Source organism: Solenopsis invicta, chromosome 10 (assembly GCF_016802725.1).
Source record: "Solenopsis invicta isolate M01_SB chromosome 10, UNIL_Sinv_3.0, whole genome shotgun sequence".
Lineage (NCBI taxonomy): Eukaryota > Metazoa > Arthropoda > Insecta > Hymenoptera > Formicidae > Solenopsis > Solenopsis invicta.
In genome coordinates, this window is record NC_052673.1 from 8,216,199 (window position 1) to 8,233,732 (window position 17,534).

The 17,534-nt window shown below is 30.6% G+C and overlaps 1 protein-coding gene across 2 annotated transcripts in view; it reads left to right on the forward strand.

Moving 5' to 3' along the window:
- LOC105202476 (octopamine receptor beta-1R) overlaps positions 1 to 17,534 on the forward strand; it is a 99,602-nt gene that overhangs the window by 74,287 nt on the left and 7,781 nt on the right. For both annotated transcript variants that reach the window (XM_026136444.2, XM_026136443.2), the window contains one exon: positions 10,610 to 10,831. In XM_026136444.2, the coding sequence (XP_025992229.1) occupies positions 10,610 to 10,831 (222 nt within the window). The remainder of the gene's footprint in view (positions 1 to 10,609; positions 10,832 to 17,534) is intronic.

Below are 17,534 nucleotides of genomic sequence, written 5' to 3' on the forward strand. Positions count from 1 at the left end.
GCGGCTTGATTAATTATGAACGATAATTTTAATATTTAATGATCTTAAACTCAGATGCATCCGATGATTATCGAAGTTCAATTACGCGCGGTCGTTGCTAATAGCAACGACGAAGATTGCGGCTACGACAACATGAAGTGTTCGTTATTGTACAGTTTAACAAACGATAATTATCATTACACTAAGCTCTAGTAGTAGTTACAAGTGCAATTAGACTATTCACAGCATAATTTAAATAAGTTATAATTGATATAATCACAATTTTAAGTACTGGATAATTGCTGACGTAGATAATAATTAATATTATCTATGTCATTAAAAAAAAATTATGTTTATATAAACAAAATTTTTAATATACTTTGAACCAAATTTATTACAAATTCTGTTATAAAATTTATTATAAAACTAAAATTTTTAAATTGTATAAAAAAAGTTTAAGTGTAAGTCGTTATTAAAAAAAAATTTCTATAACCCACATTTCTTAGAAGTTTGCACAAAAGAAAAATTTATTAGTAAAACAAATCTTTTCTAAGAATGTCTTGCTCTTATTTACTTCCTATACTTATTAAAACACCTTGCTGCCAAGCTTCCTTTTTTCACATATTATCTTAAGAAACATGGATCGCAATGGATGCAACAACTTTTTTTTCCCATCCACCGTATGTTTAATAAATTTTAAAATGAAACGTAGCAAAATCTGCTTATCACACACGAGTGCGCGCGCACACACATACGTATACACGCACACACCGTAGGTAGTGTAATTACACTATAGTCCAAACAGGCCGCATGAGATTTCCAGACGGCCTACTTTGCCATCATAGGCTAAAGTCCTCGGGCTAATATCAGTTCGTCGTGTGTGTTTGTGTGGGATTTCGTCGAGATATGTACCGGAGGCTGGCGAAGAAAGTAGGTCACGTGCACCGTGAAGATATGTTGAAAAGAATTGCAAATAGCGTACGCGGAATAGACTGTGATGTGTATATTTAAAAGGGAGCCGAGGCGCAGTTTGCGACGCCACTCGTTTAAATCGGGATAAGCTCTCGCTCCGGAAGACCTCGAAACGTCATCGAACTGCTCCGAGGGTTGACTAAAATACCGACGCGGTATATTCCCTGGGTGGTAAAACGTAACATGGCAACGCAGTAATCTTTCATGCTCGGAATATTGCATCAGATATTGATATGTAATAATTGTGTTATAATAAGTAAATATTGATAATAACGAGTTCAGTTCTGATCAGCTTGACTTTGACACATATTACCAAGGTCATCGTCCCGAGTAATAATTAAAAGGTGCCTGGCCGTGCTCGTTTATTGAAAAATTATAAACGTACGAAGTTGACCATATAAACGTGTTTAATTTCATACTTTGAATTTTGCCTAGCGTAAATATCGCATTATTTGAATATTTAAGTAAGTTCGTGGGCAACGAGAATCCATCCCTTTCTCCCCGTGCTCCGAGTTCCCATAAATATGACCTACTTTAAACCAAACTTTAGTTTCGAATCAGAAATTACTTCACGTCACAAGAGTTTCACAAGAGTTGGAAACCCATGTGGAACGGTTATTAGTCTTTATTTCACCCTGTAAGTTGTGGGGTGCGGGGGTTCCTCGCTTTACGTGGCAATCGAAAATTCATGTGTGGGAGAGTACAATTATAGATCTTGTTTCGCCCTCTAAGTAAAGGGGCGTGTAGGATAGCTCGTTTTTTCTGTGGAAGTCGGAAACCCATGTGGAATAGTACAATTAGAGACCTTGTTTCGTCCTGTAAGCAGGGGAGTATAGGGAGAGTCCCCGCTTTGCGTGTAAGTCGAAAACCCTTGCGGAATAGTGTAGTTACAAACCGCGTTTCGCTCTGTAAGCGGCGATGGGGAGGGGGAGGGATGTGGTGTGGTCCTTGCTTTGCGTTGCAAAGAACATACGTGAGTGGAGGTCCCAATTGACCACTTTGCGGTTGACGACATTGGCATTGACCACACTGATATTGACGTGACGCGATTTTTTTATTTGAAACTATTGTAAAATTGATTTTGGGTTGAATTAGGTGAATCTTTCGAGTGCTGTTGTTTCCCCGTACGTAGGGAGAGATAAGGGAGAAACCCTTCTCTGTCTACGCATGTGATTTATGTGTTTACTTCTTAAGTGTATACTTTGTGCCTAAAAAAGTAATGTTTTATTCATGAAACTGATTTTGTTCATAACTTTTTAATAAGCGGCGAGCGACGGCTGATATGAAATGTACGTATATTCATGTGATAAAATGCTCAATTTTGAAATGTATGTACGTATATTTATGTGATAAAATGCTCAATTTTAAAAAGAACGAGTAAGTATATGTAATTCGCGCTAAGATATATATATTTTGAAAAAGTTTTAAAATGTTCATAAGTAAAAATGTCATTTAAGAATGTCGGCTGTTGTGTATTAGATTAGCATATAGAAAAATTACTTTTTTTAAATGAAGTAAAATTAGACGGCAGAAATAAATGTATGTTACTCCTCAAATGAAAAAAGTTGTTGTACTAAAATCCAAGTGACGATATTTTAAAGTTTTTTTAAGTAAAACTCAAACATATGAAATCCGTTCAATAAATCGCAAACCTAGAGACTCGAAGTGCGCACTCTCTAAATCGGAATCGGTGTATTATTCACTGAAAGACAGTGAATAGTCTGATTTCAGTGATATAACCATATCAATTAGTGATGTATGCACTGTCTTTCGGTGACAATACACTGATTCCGATTCTCGTGGGAATACTCTCTTCTTAATCGGAATCACCGAAAAACAGTGAATAGTCACTGATGATCGCAGTTATAAGTATTGTACTGCGAATCAATAAGATTTTCGATTTAGAGAGCAAGTGCTCCGGTCGTGAAATCTGAGATCGTGAGATCTACGATGTGAAAAACATTGACAAAAATATTTTTATTTATTAACAGAAAAAAAGTTATTTTTACGCTCACTACTTGGTTTGTGACGTTTCCTGCCCATACGTTGATAAGGCCATCTCCTGTTGAAACGCATCTGATATTTGAGTTTCTTGTCAACAATCGCCAACGTTATTAATCCAATGTTATTAATCGCTGCTTAGTACGAACGACGTACATCGCGTATTACGTGTTCTCCGCAGGAATAATTACGCTCAACGATGAAATTTCTACTTAGTGTTGCGCTTAGCTAACTTAAAATTATCCAGATATTTTAAAGATAAAATAAATTACGTGTAAATGTATTTTAAATAAAATAAAGATTTAATTTTAATTTAGATAAAAAATAAAATTGTATATGATTTTATCCAGATTTTTAGATAATATTGTCACTTATTGGCCAAAACACTTTAGGATATGAAAACAACATACTTATATTTTTGTTTTAAAATTTTTGTTTTTTAAAAACAAAAGTTTATTATATAACTTAATTTGACAGAACATATTCCTCTTTGAAATTAATACGCAAATAAAAATCAAAATTAAAAATAGCAATATATTACTTACGTATAATGACTGATAAAATTTGAAAATAAGTCTTTGTAAAAGTTTTGGAATTTATAGTTTTGAGATAATTTTTGTATTGCACTACTATTGATTTGTGCAATTTTTGTGGTATTCCGATATACGTATTCCAATTTATATTGCTAGTTTAGAAATTTTAGTTCGTTACGTGTATAGATTTTCTGTTCAGATAATAAATACAGATAAAGATACCCGGGAAAATTTTTTTATATATAATTATATATAAAAATTGTGCATAATTATATGCATAATAATTATAAATAATTGTATATAAAAATTTTTTTCTAAGTTATTTCTGTTATAATAATCCACATAAAGATAACAGCTATTTCTTTATCTAAATGATTATTTAAATAATTTTATGTAGATAACGATAAATATGCTTCGCAGGAATTAGTGATACAGTGAATATGATAATTGACTGGTCTAGTGGGAGAAAATGTACAAGCTGCGGATTTACGCGCAGATTTCCCGTATAAGAGGAAAAATTGCATTTTGAACAACTTTTGCATTAAAAAATGAGTGCAATTAACCATATTGCATAGAAAAAAAGTTAGTAACAAGAATATAAAATTTCTGAAGAATTTATAATCTTAAACACAATTTACTTATGTCCGTTTAAGATTACAAATTCTCCCAAGAAGATGCCAATTTTTTCTGTATGGGGAAATCTCTATAAACAAAACGGATTATACGATTTATCACAATGTATGGAAATGATAGCATCCTATTAGTTTCTTGTCACGGAAAGAGTGGAAAAAAATTTTTTTGACGTGCTATCGTACGTGTCATATACCGCTCATTGTTCATGCATGTACTTACGCACGCACGTATGTAGACACGTATATATAAAAATATATTTTTTCCGTTGTTAGAAGATTTCATTTTGATAAGAAAGATAAGACAATCAAAACTCATTGTTAGAACGAGTATCCCCCAGTGACATGCGCCATTATGCGTAGCTATTACCGTTAGTAAACACCTCCTCGTCTACCTAGCGAACGCGCGGTTCGTAATGTTGGGTGGTCATATCTCATCTTCCGCTTGCATTTATCTGTGTGCTAGGATAGATATGCGCTCATTCGATAATCTTTAGTAATTTATTCCCCGTCAGCTTTTGCGAAAATTGCAAAATGGTGCAGGACTTTTTTACTTATTTTGTCAGTTTAATCCACTCTATATGTATATACTTGCATACGAGTGCTTTGTTAATAATTACAAGACACTCTGTATATTTCAGATATTTAAAATTTTTATGAATTTTAAACAATAATAATTTGAGACCATTTAAATGTAATAATCGCTCAAATAATCAAGGAAGCTGAATCTTTGTTATCTATTTAAATATTATTTTCTGTGTACATCGTAAATGCACATTTTTAATTTTTCTTGCAGTGCTACCAGCATCGTAAAAACTGTAAATAATTTATTGCGAAAATTTTTATGGATTTTATTGACTTTAGACAGATCTTTTTTTTTCCAAAATTGACTAAATAATTCATCAGGACAAAAATTCACGTAGCGAAGCTTTTATTATTATTCAGTAGCGATAAAATGATTTTATCTGAGATACTTTCCATCAACTGCAGCGTCATTTTTCTTTTAAAACATTTTTGAAGTCAAATTTTCTTTCACTTCGTTTTCTTTGCTGGATCTTTACTACAAATCTTGGACGACCTGGTTCAATCGGTTACTTATTTTAGCAAAAACGAAAAAAAAATGAACACTCGTATCAAAAAGAAAACTTGTAATCTAATCTGCAAAAAGTTTCGAAAAGTAAAGTCGAGTTGGATCAAAGCAAAGGAAAGAAAGCTTTTACCCTAACTTCTCCACTGTGTGAGCTTACAGCTTATCGAATCGTCTCGGATGCGAGCTTTCTCGGTGAGATAAGATCCCCATGAATCCCTGTCGTGTGTACATTTGCCAAATCAGAAGCATTGGATGTATCAACATTTCTGAAACACATTTTTTAGCTTTCTAGGTTTAAAAAGAAATAAATGGAATTTTTTTCTCGAGAAATGAACAAATCATCTATGTTTTTATTTCACTTTATATCTTATAAATTTTAATTATTACATTTTTTATAATTGCACATTCTACATACAACTTATACATCAGTCAATGTTTTTCAATACTGTAATTACATTTTCGTTATACTTTTTATTCGCTTTATCAACGATATTTATATTTTTTCGTTAGCTATATCGTAATTTATTGGATACCCTGTATTTCCAAATCGCGACTTTTTCACGAGAAACTTTTGTTCTTTCTCGGGCGTATACTTCATTTCATATCCTTACTTCGCAATCATAAACTTCATCCGTCTGCTTCTTTTTCACGACCGACGGAGAGTGATATTTTCCTTTCTATTGCCTGTGTATACATAAAATATAGGCTCCGTTTTCTTTCTATCAGGAAAACGACGACTCGACGGTATTCATTCTTTGTAAATACATAAACTCATGGTTTCATTACCTAATAATTTCGAATTGGGTCTTTCGTCAACAAATATTTGCAATATAAAGCATAATATGTATATCCTTTCCCAGAGAATTCTTTTTTTTTCTTTGAAAACTTTGAAATTGAATTAATTGTTATAAATACAACTGACAAGAAAAATTATGTTTCAAGAATAGATATCGGTTTCTTTCAGAAATCTAAAGATGATTCTGTTTAAAAATAACTTTATTATTTTGCTCGTTTTATATATATATATAAAATATAGATATATACGTTTTATTCTTATACTAATATACTTTATACACATGTACACTTGTACAACACACACAAGTAAGCATAAAATAATTATGTATATATATATATATATATATATATATATATATATATATATATATACAGGAAATGAAAAGTTACTTTTTAAAAGTAACTTGTTATTGTTACTCGTTACTGACTCTCAAAAGTAACTCGTTATCGTTACCGTTACATAGATAGTAACGATTCGTTACTTTTTCGTTACTTTTTTAATTTTAAAATAAAATTAGATTATGTTTAAAAATTTTCATATAATTTTAAACTTACAGTTCTTAAAATAAATAAAGCTACAAAAATTATATAAGATTTTTTAAATAAGATTTAAACAGAATTTGTTAAATATAAACTACATAAACTTTGTATCGATATTTTTAATAGAAAGTTAAATAATTACGTTACAACGGTTTGACTTTTGTCTGAAGGTTTTATTTTGTAATGTAATGTAAAAGTTAAACCATGAAAATGTTTTACTTTAGTATTACATTTTTATCAGTATTAATTTACTATTTACTTTTAACAAAAGTCTGCAAAATTCGTTTTTATGCTAATACAATTCTGTGATTGGTTTATTTTACAACTATTCTTAAATAACGAATTATGAATATTGATTGAATAATAAAGATCAAAAATTATATTATAAATTAAAAGGTAATAAAAGTAACTATTAAATTTGTTACTGTTACTAAAAAAATGTAACAACGTTATTGTTACAGTTACAAAAAAAAACTAACACCGTTAACAATTCGTTACCAAAAAAGTAACTGTAACGCTAACGGCGTAACAAGTAACTCGTTACTTCCAATCCCTGTGTGCGTATATGTATATGTATATAAAATACGTTTTTCTACAAAAATATTAATAAATAGGAAGAAGAAATAAATTCTCGTTACGTAGACGTGAGTCGAAGGCAATTTTTAATATTTTTCTATTAGCTTTTACATTATACCTGCTTTATAATATGATATTAAAATGCCGACGGCTTGTTAAACATTCATTTAACGTAATTGCTTAAAGCAGACGATAAATGATCCCGTCGTGGTAATCTTATGAAGGATAATTCACAACCACCGTCGCTATCGGCGGCCTTATTTCGCGCGAATTACGATCGGACTATCCGCATGGCAGCGAAATACCGAGCATAACTGTGCAGCAGCTAAATGTACCTATATTCTAGATCGAGCGAAATGCGGCTGCAAGTCTCGATTTAATGAAGATGAATATATTGCGCATTGTTTCCAACGTAACCGCGAATTTACTTACTTGAGTCTTAAAATCAGCATCTGACGAGTAAAATTAAAAAAATTCGTAAAATTAAAAAAATATCGAGGAAAGTAAAATTGAGATGAAAAAAGTAATGGAAAAATAAAATTGAGTAAGGAAATTAAGTTAGATTAAATTTACGAATAATAATAATAAAATTGAAATTGAATTTTTGAAGTTGAAGTATTCTAACAATTTTGACATTTAACACATTGTCTCAAATTGCATAGTTGATCAAATCTAAACGCGATAAATTAAATTTTACGAAAACGAAGTATTTTAAACGACCAGAATGTCATGATTGTTTATTTGTTGGATTCTCAGAAGTTTCTTATCTTTTCATATTCGCGTAATATCGAATTTAGCTTCAACCAATGTTTTCCACGTTCTCCTCATGCCATAGCAAGTTTATGGAAAAAAAGCTCAGTCGAGAAGCATCTTTCAAGTTTGCGCCTCTGTCGAGAACGAGCGTAACTTCGAACGCGAGTTCGCAGCTAAAACAAGAGGTTCGTACGATATTCTTTTTGTTAAAAGCCGTGGTTGCCGAGGTCTGAAGTAATATGAAAGCTTTAGTTGATCTCTCAAACTTTTTAATTGAACCAGCTTGTACAAACGGTTTTTCTATTTACGTTAAGATCAATCGTGGATTCATTTTTCAATAAAACATTAAATTACAAAGTTTAATTTACCTTGTAAGCTATTATTATTGAGAAAAAATAATCGTGTATTATTTATTGTAATTATCTATGTTAATTGAGGGAAAATTTTACAATTTATATGATATAAATGTAATATGTTGTTTTGAAAATTCTCTCTCTCTCTCTCTCTCTTCTCTTTGAATATACTAAATCGAGATATTAATATATCTACGCTTAGTATCTATGCAGATTTCTAAACTGATGCATACCAGGATATGCCGAGGGACTACCAAAGTTTAATTGCGTTTGCTTCCAGTAATGAGGGAAACTACTTATTTGTAAACTACCCCTTTATAAACTACTTATTTAGGATATGCTAATTAGTAATTCAAAGTTCGAAAACTTTGATATTCCGGCGTTTTATTCATAATTGCGACGCCGATATCCTCAGTATTTTTATTACGAATGTAAATCTTTATTATAAACATAATCCGATCGTAATCTCTCTGTTTACGAGGCATCCCTGAAGATTAGATGATAATTATATTACCCTTGTTTTTGAGCGTTATCAATATTATCTAAAAAGGAATTGTTTTAAAGTAAAATATCAATACATGTGTATATGAAAAATTTGTGTTTGAAAAATTTAAATAATGAAATATATTTGAGAAAGTAAACGATTCAATAAACAAATAGATTTTTGAAGATTGTATCAGTATACTTTTTCCAACAAAATAAAATACATCCAAATATTTCTTCTCTTAATTTATGGAAAATTGTAGTGTACATCTGTTTTGCAAATATTTTATGACTTTAATTTTCGCGAACACGAGTTAAATTCAAAGTTGAGTTTGCCCGTGAATCAACTGTAAGTACGATGAAACGGATGTTGTTAAATCGCGCGCGTGAAGCAACCAAATCGAATAACGAATGCAATATTTGAATGCGAAAGCGTACCAACAAGTGCATACGACGCGCAATTTTCTAGATTATACATATATATGTATAATAGTAATATAAAAGCAAACACGCTGCTACATTACATTTTCTCTGTGCTGAGTAGCGTTATTTCAGTTCTAATTCAGAACTTACTTGAATATACAGAAATTACTTGAATATTCGTAAAACAAGGAAGACATTCTGCTCTTTATAATTTAATCCTTTATTGTTTCGAATTATATTATTGTTTTGTATCATTGTCCGATAATAATAACTATAATAAAATAATTTGGATAAAAATACTTTAATATTGCGAAATAAAATAATTCTCACTGGTCAGCGATAAAATATTAAAATTCTTTTATTAATTCTTGTGAAATTTTTCATCAAACTGCGATGAAAAATGTAGGTCGGAAGGTCAGAGTTCAAGTTTATCTCGATTGTACTGCGGCAAATTCAAAATGGTAGTAACAATAAAATAATCGTACGTTGGCAAGATATTAAATTCATGCGGTTTAGCAGTCGAAAAGGTAGCGTGAAATAAACTTGGATAGTAGCCAAAGTGGCGATGGCAAAATCACGGTGCATCGTACTCGTAGTTGAGAAGGTCAAAGTTGAATAAACATCGGTGACATGATTTTAAAGAGAGAGGAAAGAAAGTACGCGATAATAATTTGGCAAATAGTAAACCGCGATAAATGATGGAATCTGATAGAAATAAAAATTGTTAATTTTTTAAATTTATCTTTTCTTAGGAATTATTCGTGTCTAGATATAATTTTATTTAATTGTGAAATTTTATTTTATATTTGTAAGACAATATTATTAATACCTAGATATAATAATAACATTAGTCTACGGTCGTTGATAATATTTTATGCGACAATCGCAATAAATTCAAACTGTAATACTTCATCGTTTCTGCCTCGAAATCGAAAATGCTGTTTGTAATTTTGTTTAGGAATTTGTTGAGCATCGTTTTGATGAAATTATAAAAGATTAGAGAAGCAGGGGATATTATGGCTACTGTGGACATTATGGCTACCCCTATTATCTTCGTTATTAGATTAAAAATTTTAACAATTATCCTCTTCTCCTCTATTCCATTATGTACTTTTAGAGCGAAAGATTTAATATTAGAGAAATTTCTTTATAAAATAGAGAAGGTATTGATATTTAATTTATCTAATTGTTTATACTAAATTATTTATGTAAAACATTATTTCTATCTATTTGTTTGATCTAACTTAATGTTATTTTTTAATATATTAATTGAATCATTTCTGAAGCAAGAAATAATATTGCACAAAGTGCACTTTCTGAATTAATTTCTGCGTGCGTGTGTGTGACATTTATTGCTTAATTAGTTAAATGAAAAACATTATTTTATAAAATATGACAAATATTACGTTTTACACTGTAACATTAAGTCGTTATACAATCGTTGTTTGTTATACAATAATTCGACATTTATTTATGTTACAGGAGCAAAGTCGCGGCCGCTTTGTTAAATAAACATCTGCAGATCAACGGGATCTCGGCCGGTCTGACATCTCTGCCAACTGTAGACCAAACGACGCCTGAACCGCAACCGGAAGAGCCGCCGATGACTAGCAGTAGCAAAATGAAAAGAGAGCGAAAGGCAGCTAGGACACTTGGTATAATCATGTCAGCGTTTCTGGCTTGCTGGCTGCCTTTCTTCCTTTGGTAACGTATTTAATATCGTTTTTCAAGTTTTGTTTGACGGCATCTATTGAGATGCAATGAGACTTAATAAGACTAATATTACCCTCATTTTTCTATTTTTTGTTCTCTCTCTTTCTTATACATTTAATATACATTCTATTACATTATACATCCTGTAATTATAATTTTGTATTTTTATCTTCTTATTATTATTAAAACAGAGAGATAAAAATCATATAAGAGAAATTCTGGTAGAGATAAATTATAGCCAGAGAAAAATAATTTTAATCGTTATTTAATTGAAATTGATGTATACTATGAAAGGAGAGAATCAAGAAAATCACAAAGCGTTAAGGGACCTTTGCTCCGTTTAATAATTAGGAAAGTAAGTTCTCTTTTTCCGCACAGAATTACAGAGACGATTTAATAAATTTTGCAGTATTTATTAAAGTCTTAATTGAAGATTCAGACAGCGTAATTGATAATAAAAAAAGAGATATAACATATGTGAGGAAAATGCTGTTTTTCTTATCAGTGTGTATCGCGTGGGATACACGATGCGCACAATCTGTCACGGTAATTAACGTTATTTTCTCTTGCACAGTATGTTGGCTTCGTGTTCGCTTCGTTAATTACGCGGGTGGTACGTACGTGAGGTAAATCGTTGGCGTGACGTTGCGTTATCTTCAACAGGATTCTTAAACGCTTTTAAGAGACGATGCACGCACACCTACTGAAACTTGCATAAACCTTTGGCTTTTTTTAAATCCTTTTAATTACCCTTATTGTGTTAAATTAATTATTGTAAAGTAAAGGCGGAATATAACATATTTTGTTTTATATATATATATATATTTATATGCACAAAATATTACATTTCCGTAATTAATATATACATTTTTTTAATACTGCTGTCATTGGTTATTGAGAAAAAAGGAAAGCTGTGACAGAACGTTCCGTTTTACTTGGAATTTAATGAAAAGTTTGCCGAACAAAGTATTACGCTTAGTGAAACATCTTACAGAATGGCACGTTTTCGGTGAGAGTATGGTCTTGAAACTCGATAATTAATTTTGAGTGTAAATAGAAGTACGCGAGATGTAGCGCGTGTAGAATGCATCTCCATTTCGCCCCATTTTCGTGTAAACAACACGAGGTGCAAAAAGCAAAGAGAGAGAGAGAGAGAGAGAGAGAGAGAGAGAGAGAGACGAGAAGAAAACGTTGTGTACATCAACTACAATGTTCGTTAGTTGCTTAATATAGAAAAATCTCATTAACTTTGTAACTTTTTTTAGTAAGAATTATTATTGTTGAATCAGATACGAATCAGAACTGTAGAAGAATACATTGATAAAACTATAGAGCAATGATAAATGAAAATGAAAACAAGAATTTATATAATTTATATAATTAAAGTAATAAAAATTTAAAATTAAGCGTATTCATCACTAATAATGTTATAACATCGCAAATTATCAGACAAAGCTAATTCTTTTTTTTTTTTTGAAGCGTATGATTGTAATTTTACAAAATTACAGTAATTTTATGAAATGACTGGTGATTGTATGAAAAGACTTATGAGAATATTTCTTATATTCATTAAAGTATTTTGAAATTCTATACAATTGCTAGAGATTTTATATAATCGCAGAAAATTAGGTATTCTTTCTTCCTAACAAACGTATTACAAGATACACGTATTACAAGATATTAGGAAGATTTTAGTAAGTGGATGATTGTGTATAGTGACATATAAAGACAGTCATTCGTAATTTCCGACATTACGTATTAGCCCTCAAATTATTTGTAAATTTCTGTGTATATAAAGAATTACAAAATTGATTACATAGATTTACGACATTGAAACTTACGACACACTGAGACTTACATAATAGATGTCTCACGTAAGATGTCTTTCACTAAACGCGATTCCTTTAAGCTACGTTTTATTGATTTTATATAAATTGTATTTTGGCAAAAATACAGAAAAAAAACATAATTTATAACAACTTTTTGATATTTAATAGTTATATTTTTTAACAATATTTTGCAAAAATTTTCATTTTTTTTTATAAGTCAAACAAAAATTCTATGTATTTTAAATCTATACTCGCATTAAAAAATGTAATTTTATTGTATTGATATTTTGTGCACGAAACATAGTTTTTCTAAAATTAATTTTTAAATGTACGCAATTCAAAAACAGTTTTATGATATTTTAATGGTATTTTTTTTATAAAAAAAAAGAAATCAATTAAAAATTGACAGGCAAGTGAGATTCGCAGTTCAGGAAGTGCTTTTATTTTATGTCAGTAAGAGATGTTCTATTTATTACAGAGAGAGAGAATTTAATATTAAATAAGTGATTATGTCATACAGTGATTATGTTATATATAAACAATTATCAATTTCCGTATTATATATAATTCCTGAATTCCTGAATTCCTACATTTGAAACCTTTCTCTATGACATATTGTACGTATGACATATACAGTGATACCTAACATATGTTTACGCCATACACGATGACCGAATATTCCTAGAGAGGATCATTAATCGAGGTCAATCTTCAGGAATCGTCCGTATGACGATTATTACCGAACGATATCCGAACAAAAGCTGATGGCCGAGGGATATTGCGTCGTGTTACTCCAAAATTCCTGAGGGTGCAGTAACGCGGAAAGGAGGTGAGAGTCGGCTGGTCGGACGGTTATATAGGGAGCCGCGATCGATAGAGAAAAGTAGTGTATGCCGTCGCGATCTCCGGAGATTTGCAACGAAGAGAGCTTGAGGGTTGTGTGCAGCCATCTCGAAGCGGAGAAAGGGTGGTTCCGGTGTGTGTCAAGTGTCTATGAGATATAACGCAGTAACGACATGTCACAATAGACTCGTGACGATGGCGAAAGACCGAAAGTCAGCCATTTCTAAATTTAAGGTAACTGCGGTACGTATGCCGTATCTATTAAAAATTTTGTTTATCAAGAATTATTTACTATGCTAGAGGAAAGTGAATTATACCAATGAGAACTGTACTGTTTAGTGTTATGAAGAAATTAGAAATACGAAATGTTTGTTTCTTTATATTAAAAAAAAATTTGTTAAAAATTTTTGCATTTAGAGGCCGCGTGTAAATCATCCTCACTCTTTCTATTTTTTCTCATTTCTGCGGCGTAAATTCTCGCGCGGCGTAAATATCGGAGTTACCCTAACTTCGTAGTACCAACAGTACTTTTTCAATAAAACGTCAGACTTTATTAAATTGCGTAGGCTGTATGTACATTTAAAGCAAAGTTGTTTTTAAATATTTAAATATTTATTCGTTATAAAATCTGTATTTAAATGTCAAGTCTTATGTGATATTAATTAATATTTTATGTAAGAGACATGAAAAATTGACCTTTTATTATATATATAAACCTTTCTTATATATTTAATATTGTAATACATTTATTTTTACAAGCGGGAAATACTTATTTGATTTAACGAAAAATATAAAATATCTTTTCTGGTTGATTATCTCTCCAGTTTTCAGAACTTTTATTACAGGCTTTTAGCGCATGATAAACATTCATCGCTCGTATCTAATGGATATGGATGGTTACGTTGCTGTTTACGAGACACAATATGTATATTGTACAGGATTTCGAATAAAACATACAAACAGTTATATCTGTTGCAAACCAGTTATATTGGTATCCGATAAAAACTATTCATATCGGAACATTGAAAAATGCAATTTTTTATTTTTTTTAATTTTTAATTTCTCTTGCTTTATTGAACTGTTAATTAATATTTGCGAAAATATGTCATTTTAGTGAGAAGCAAAGAAATGTACAAATTTTAATTTGATAAAAAAATTGTATATAAAATGACATTAAATTTAAAATGCGAGCAAACAAATGTTGATTAAATTATGTTAATTTTTACTATTTTTCATTTTCATAATACTCAACGCGTAAATATTTTTTAGGGAGCTTATGTGCAAGAGAAAAAAAAATATTAACATAAAAATTAAATAATCTTTTTTACCGCTTATGATGACATTATGTTAATATGAAAAATTAAATGAACGCGTTTTATTGGTCTTAGATAAAATAATACATAAAAAATATATAATATTTATCTATCCGAAAACTGGGACGATAACATTAATGGTCTTCCCAAAATACGAATTTAGCAAAGTGTTTTTCCATGTAATCACTTAGTGGTTTCTTACTTCGTGAAAAATTCCCCGCGGGTGTCAAGGAAGTTTAATAATTCGGAAGATAGCTGGAAACGAAAAGCACAGTTGTCATATTTCGCAATAATCCAAATCGATCCGAAAATCAGCGAGCTTATAAAAGGAAAAGCCAGAAGCTTCCGTATACTTGAGTTTAAACAACTTTCAGTCAATTTCATATTTTGAACTCCATTGCACTTTTACGATTTCTTTGATCTCTCAAGTGATCTCTCAAAGTAAGCTGATTCATAACCACGTCTTATTTAAAAGGAGTTTTTTTGTTAGTATTTATTCAGCTATTTTGCATTAAGTAGTTAAAATATTTTACAATATTTTCCATAATTTTTTAGGAAAATAATTAATATATTTGCATATAAAGTCTCTCTTATACTATTAATATTATAAAACCTAACATTTTTTATATTTTTTGCACTCTATATTTTCCAAATTTTACATTATTATTATTATTATTTTAGAACTGCTGTATTAATTTTTTGATAAAGAAAAAGCGTAAATTAGGATACAATATCGCGTTGATAAAAGGCGGGAAATGCCAACGTACCCTCGGGACATACTGTTGGGAAAACGTGAGGAAGAAGCGGGACCATTCATAGCTTTCGATTATTTGCTCGTTATCAATTGTCATTACACTGTTGTTCGTGGTTCCACCAACTCTCTCGTTCCGTCGTAAAAACAATAGAATTGATTTCTCGTTGTACGATTCCACTAGTATATCGCCGCTAAATTCACTATACGACTATCAATTCTCCTATATATTCGAGAATCGGATCTCTGTTCCTATTATTTCGCCGAATAATACAAGTCAATACTCTGCTTCTCTCTCTCTCTCTCTCTCTTTCTCTTTCTTCGCCTGGCCTCATTATGGGGTAAATCCTTGACCCACTTTTTCATTCTTCCCCGCCAAGCTTTTTCGATTCTATTTGTCGCCGTCTGATATGTCTTAGGGTGTCACTACTTGCACTACCTGAATATTTTCTTGAGACAAATTAAATCTGCCAACGTAACATGGATATAAACAAATTTTGTAAAAACTACGTTAAATCTACAATATAATACAGTATATTATAATGTAATATGAAAATTTAAGAGAAAAATTCATTTATAATTTTATTACGTGTTCCACATTATTTAAATTTTGGAGCAACATATTCTCAATTGTTACACATATAATGCACACGTATAGCTCGTGTGATATTACTGATTTTAATTTATCGATCTAATGCGGAGCTCATTGCATGAAAAATTGTCTTGAATAAATTGAGGTACAGGCTATTGCATAAAAAGTAGGCAAAAGGAATCACGTATCGATTTGTGTAGCAATTATGCTGCGCCGGCCATCATTAAAGAAAGAGAAATGTGGATTAAAGTTTTAAAGGAATTGAACGACGCGACGGTCAATGAAAAACTATCTCTGTGTAAAGAACTTTAGCCATTCACATGAGCAGAGAGAAAGTTGACCTTAACCGGTAGCTATTCTATTCTTAGCTAGTGCAACTCTAATACACTAATATGAGACACATAGTTCAATTTGTATCGACCAACGGTGTAGATGCATGTGAAAACTATAATGTGTTACTATGACGTTACTATAATGTGAGTAAAATTTATATTTCTGAAATAATTTTTATGCCTTTTTATTTTAACGTATTAAAAATTAAAGACAAATTGAACCCTGGATGTGTATGTGCTTGGAATTTTATATAATTTTATATAATTAATAACAAATAAAAATAGAAAATAGACAGATTATAATATTAGGTACAAGAAGTTTTATCGACATTGAAAATCGCATGTTTCAGAATTTTTTTCACAAATCTGATTGGTATGTAATCTTGATCTAATCAATCTTTTTTTTGCTCTTGCTTTGCAGCAGAAATAAAAATTAAAGAATGTATAAATATAACCTACTTTTCAGAACTTATTTGAAATTTACTTAAATTTTCTCTTCGAATAAAGACAGATCGTATTTGGGAATGGAAAAGTTCTAAGTAGATTTCCAATAGATTTAGAGCAGATTCTAAAGTAAACGGTTTTTATTTTTAGCTTTATGGTATCACCACATTTTACCATTGATCAGTTCAATAGAGTTATTTCATTATTTGCTACCTTTTAAATCAATAATGGACGGGAGAAATCGTATAAGAATATATATATAGTATATAATAACGGTTAAAGAGAGATCGCGATGAGAGGGAGAATCGTCCCCTTCTGGAAGCCTGTAAATCCATCCTTCCCTTGTCGATGGAAACAATTTCGACGTCAGGTGCATGTAGGTCATGCTGACAGAAAATGAGTTACTTCGTTTCATTCTTTTCGACGCAATATACAGATTATTACAGATATACTGTTACAGATTTATTGTTATAGATATACTGTATTTTGCAAAATTTGACGTGACTTTTACAATTGAAAAACATTCTTTTCTTATTTTACATTATTATTATGTATAGAATTTATTATATATTATGGGAGAGTTGTTCAAT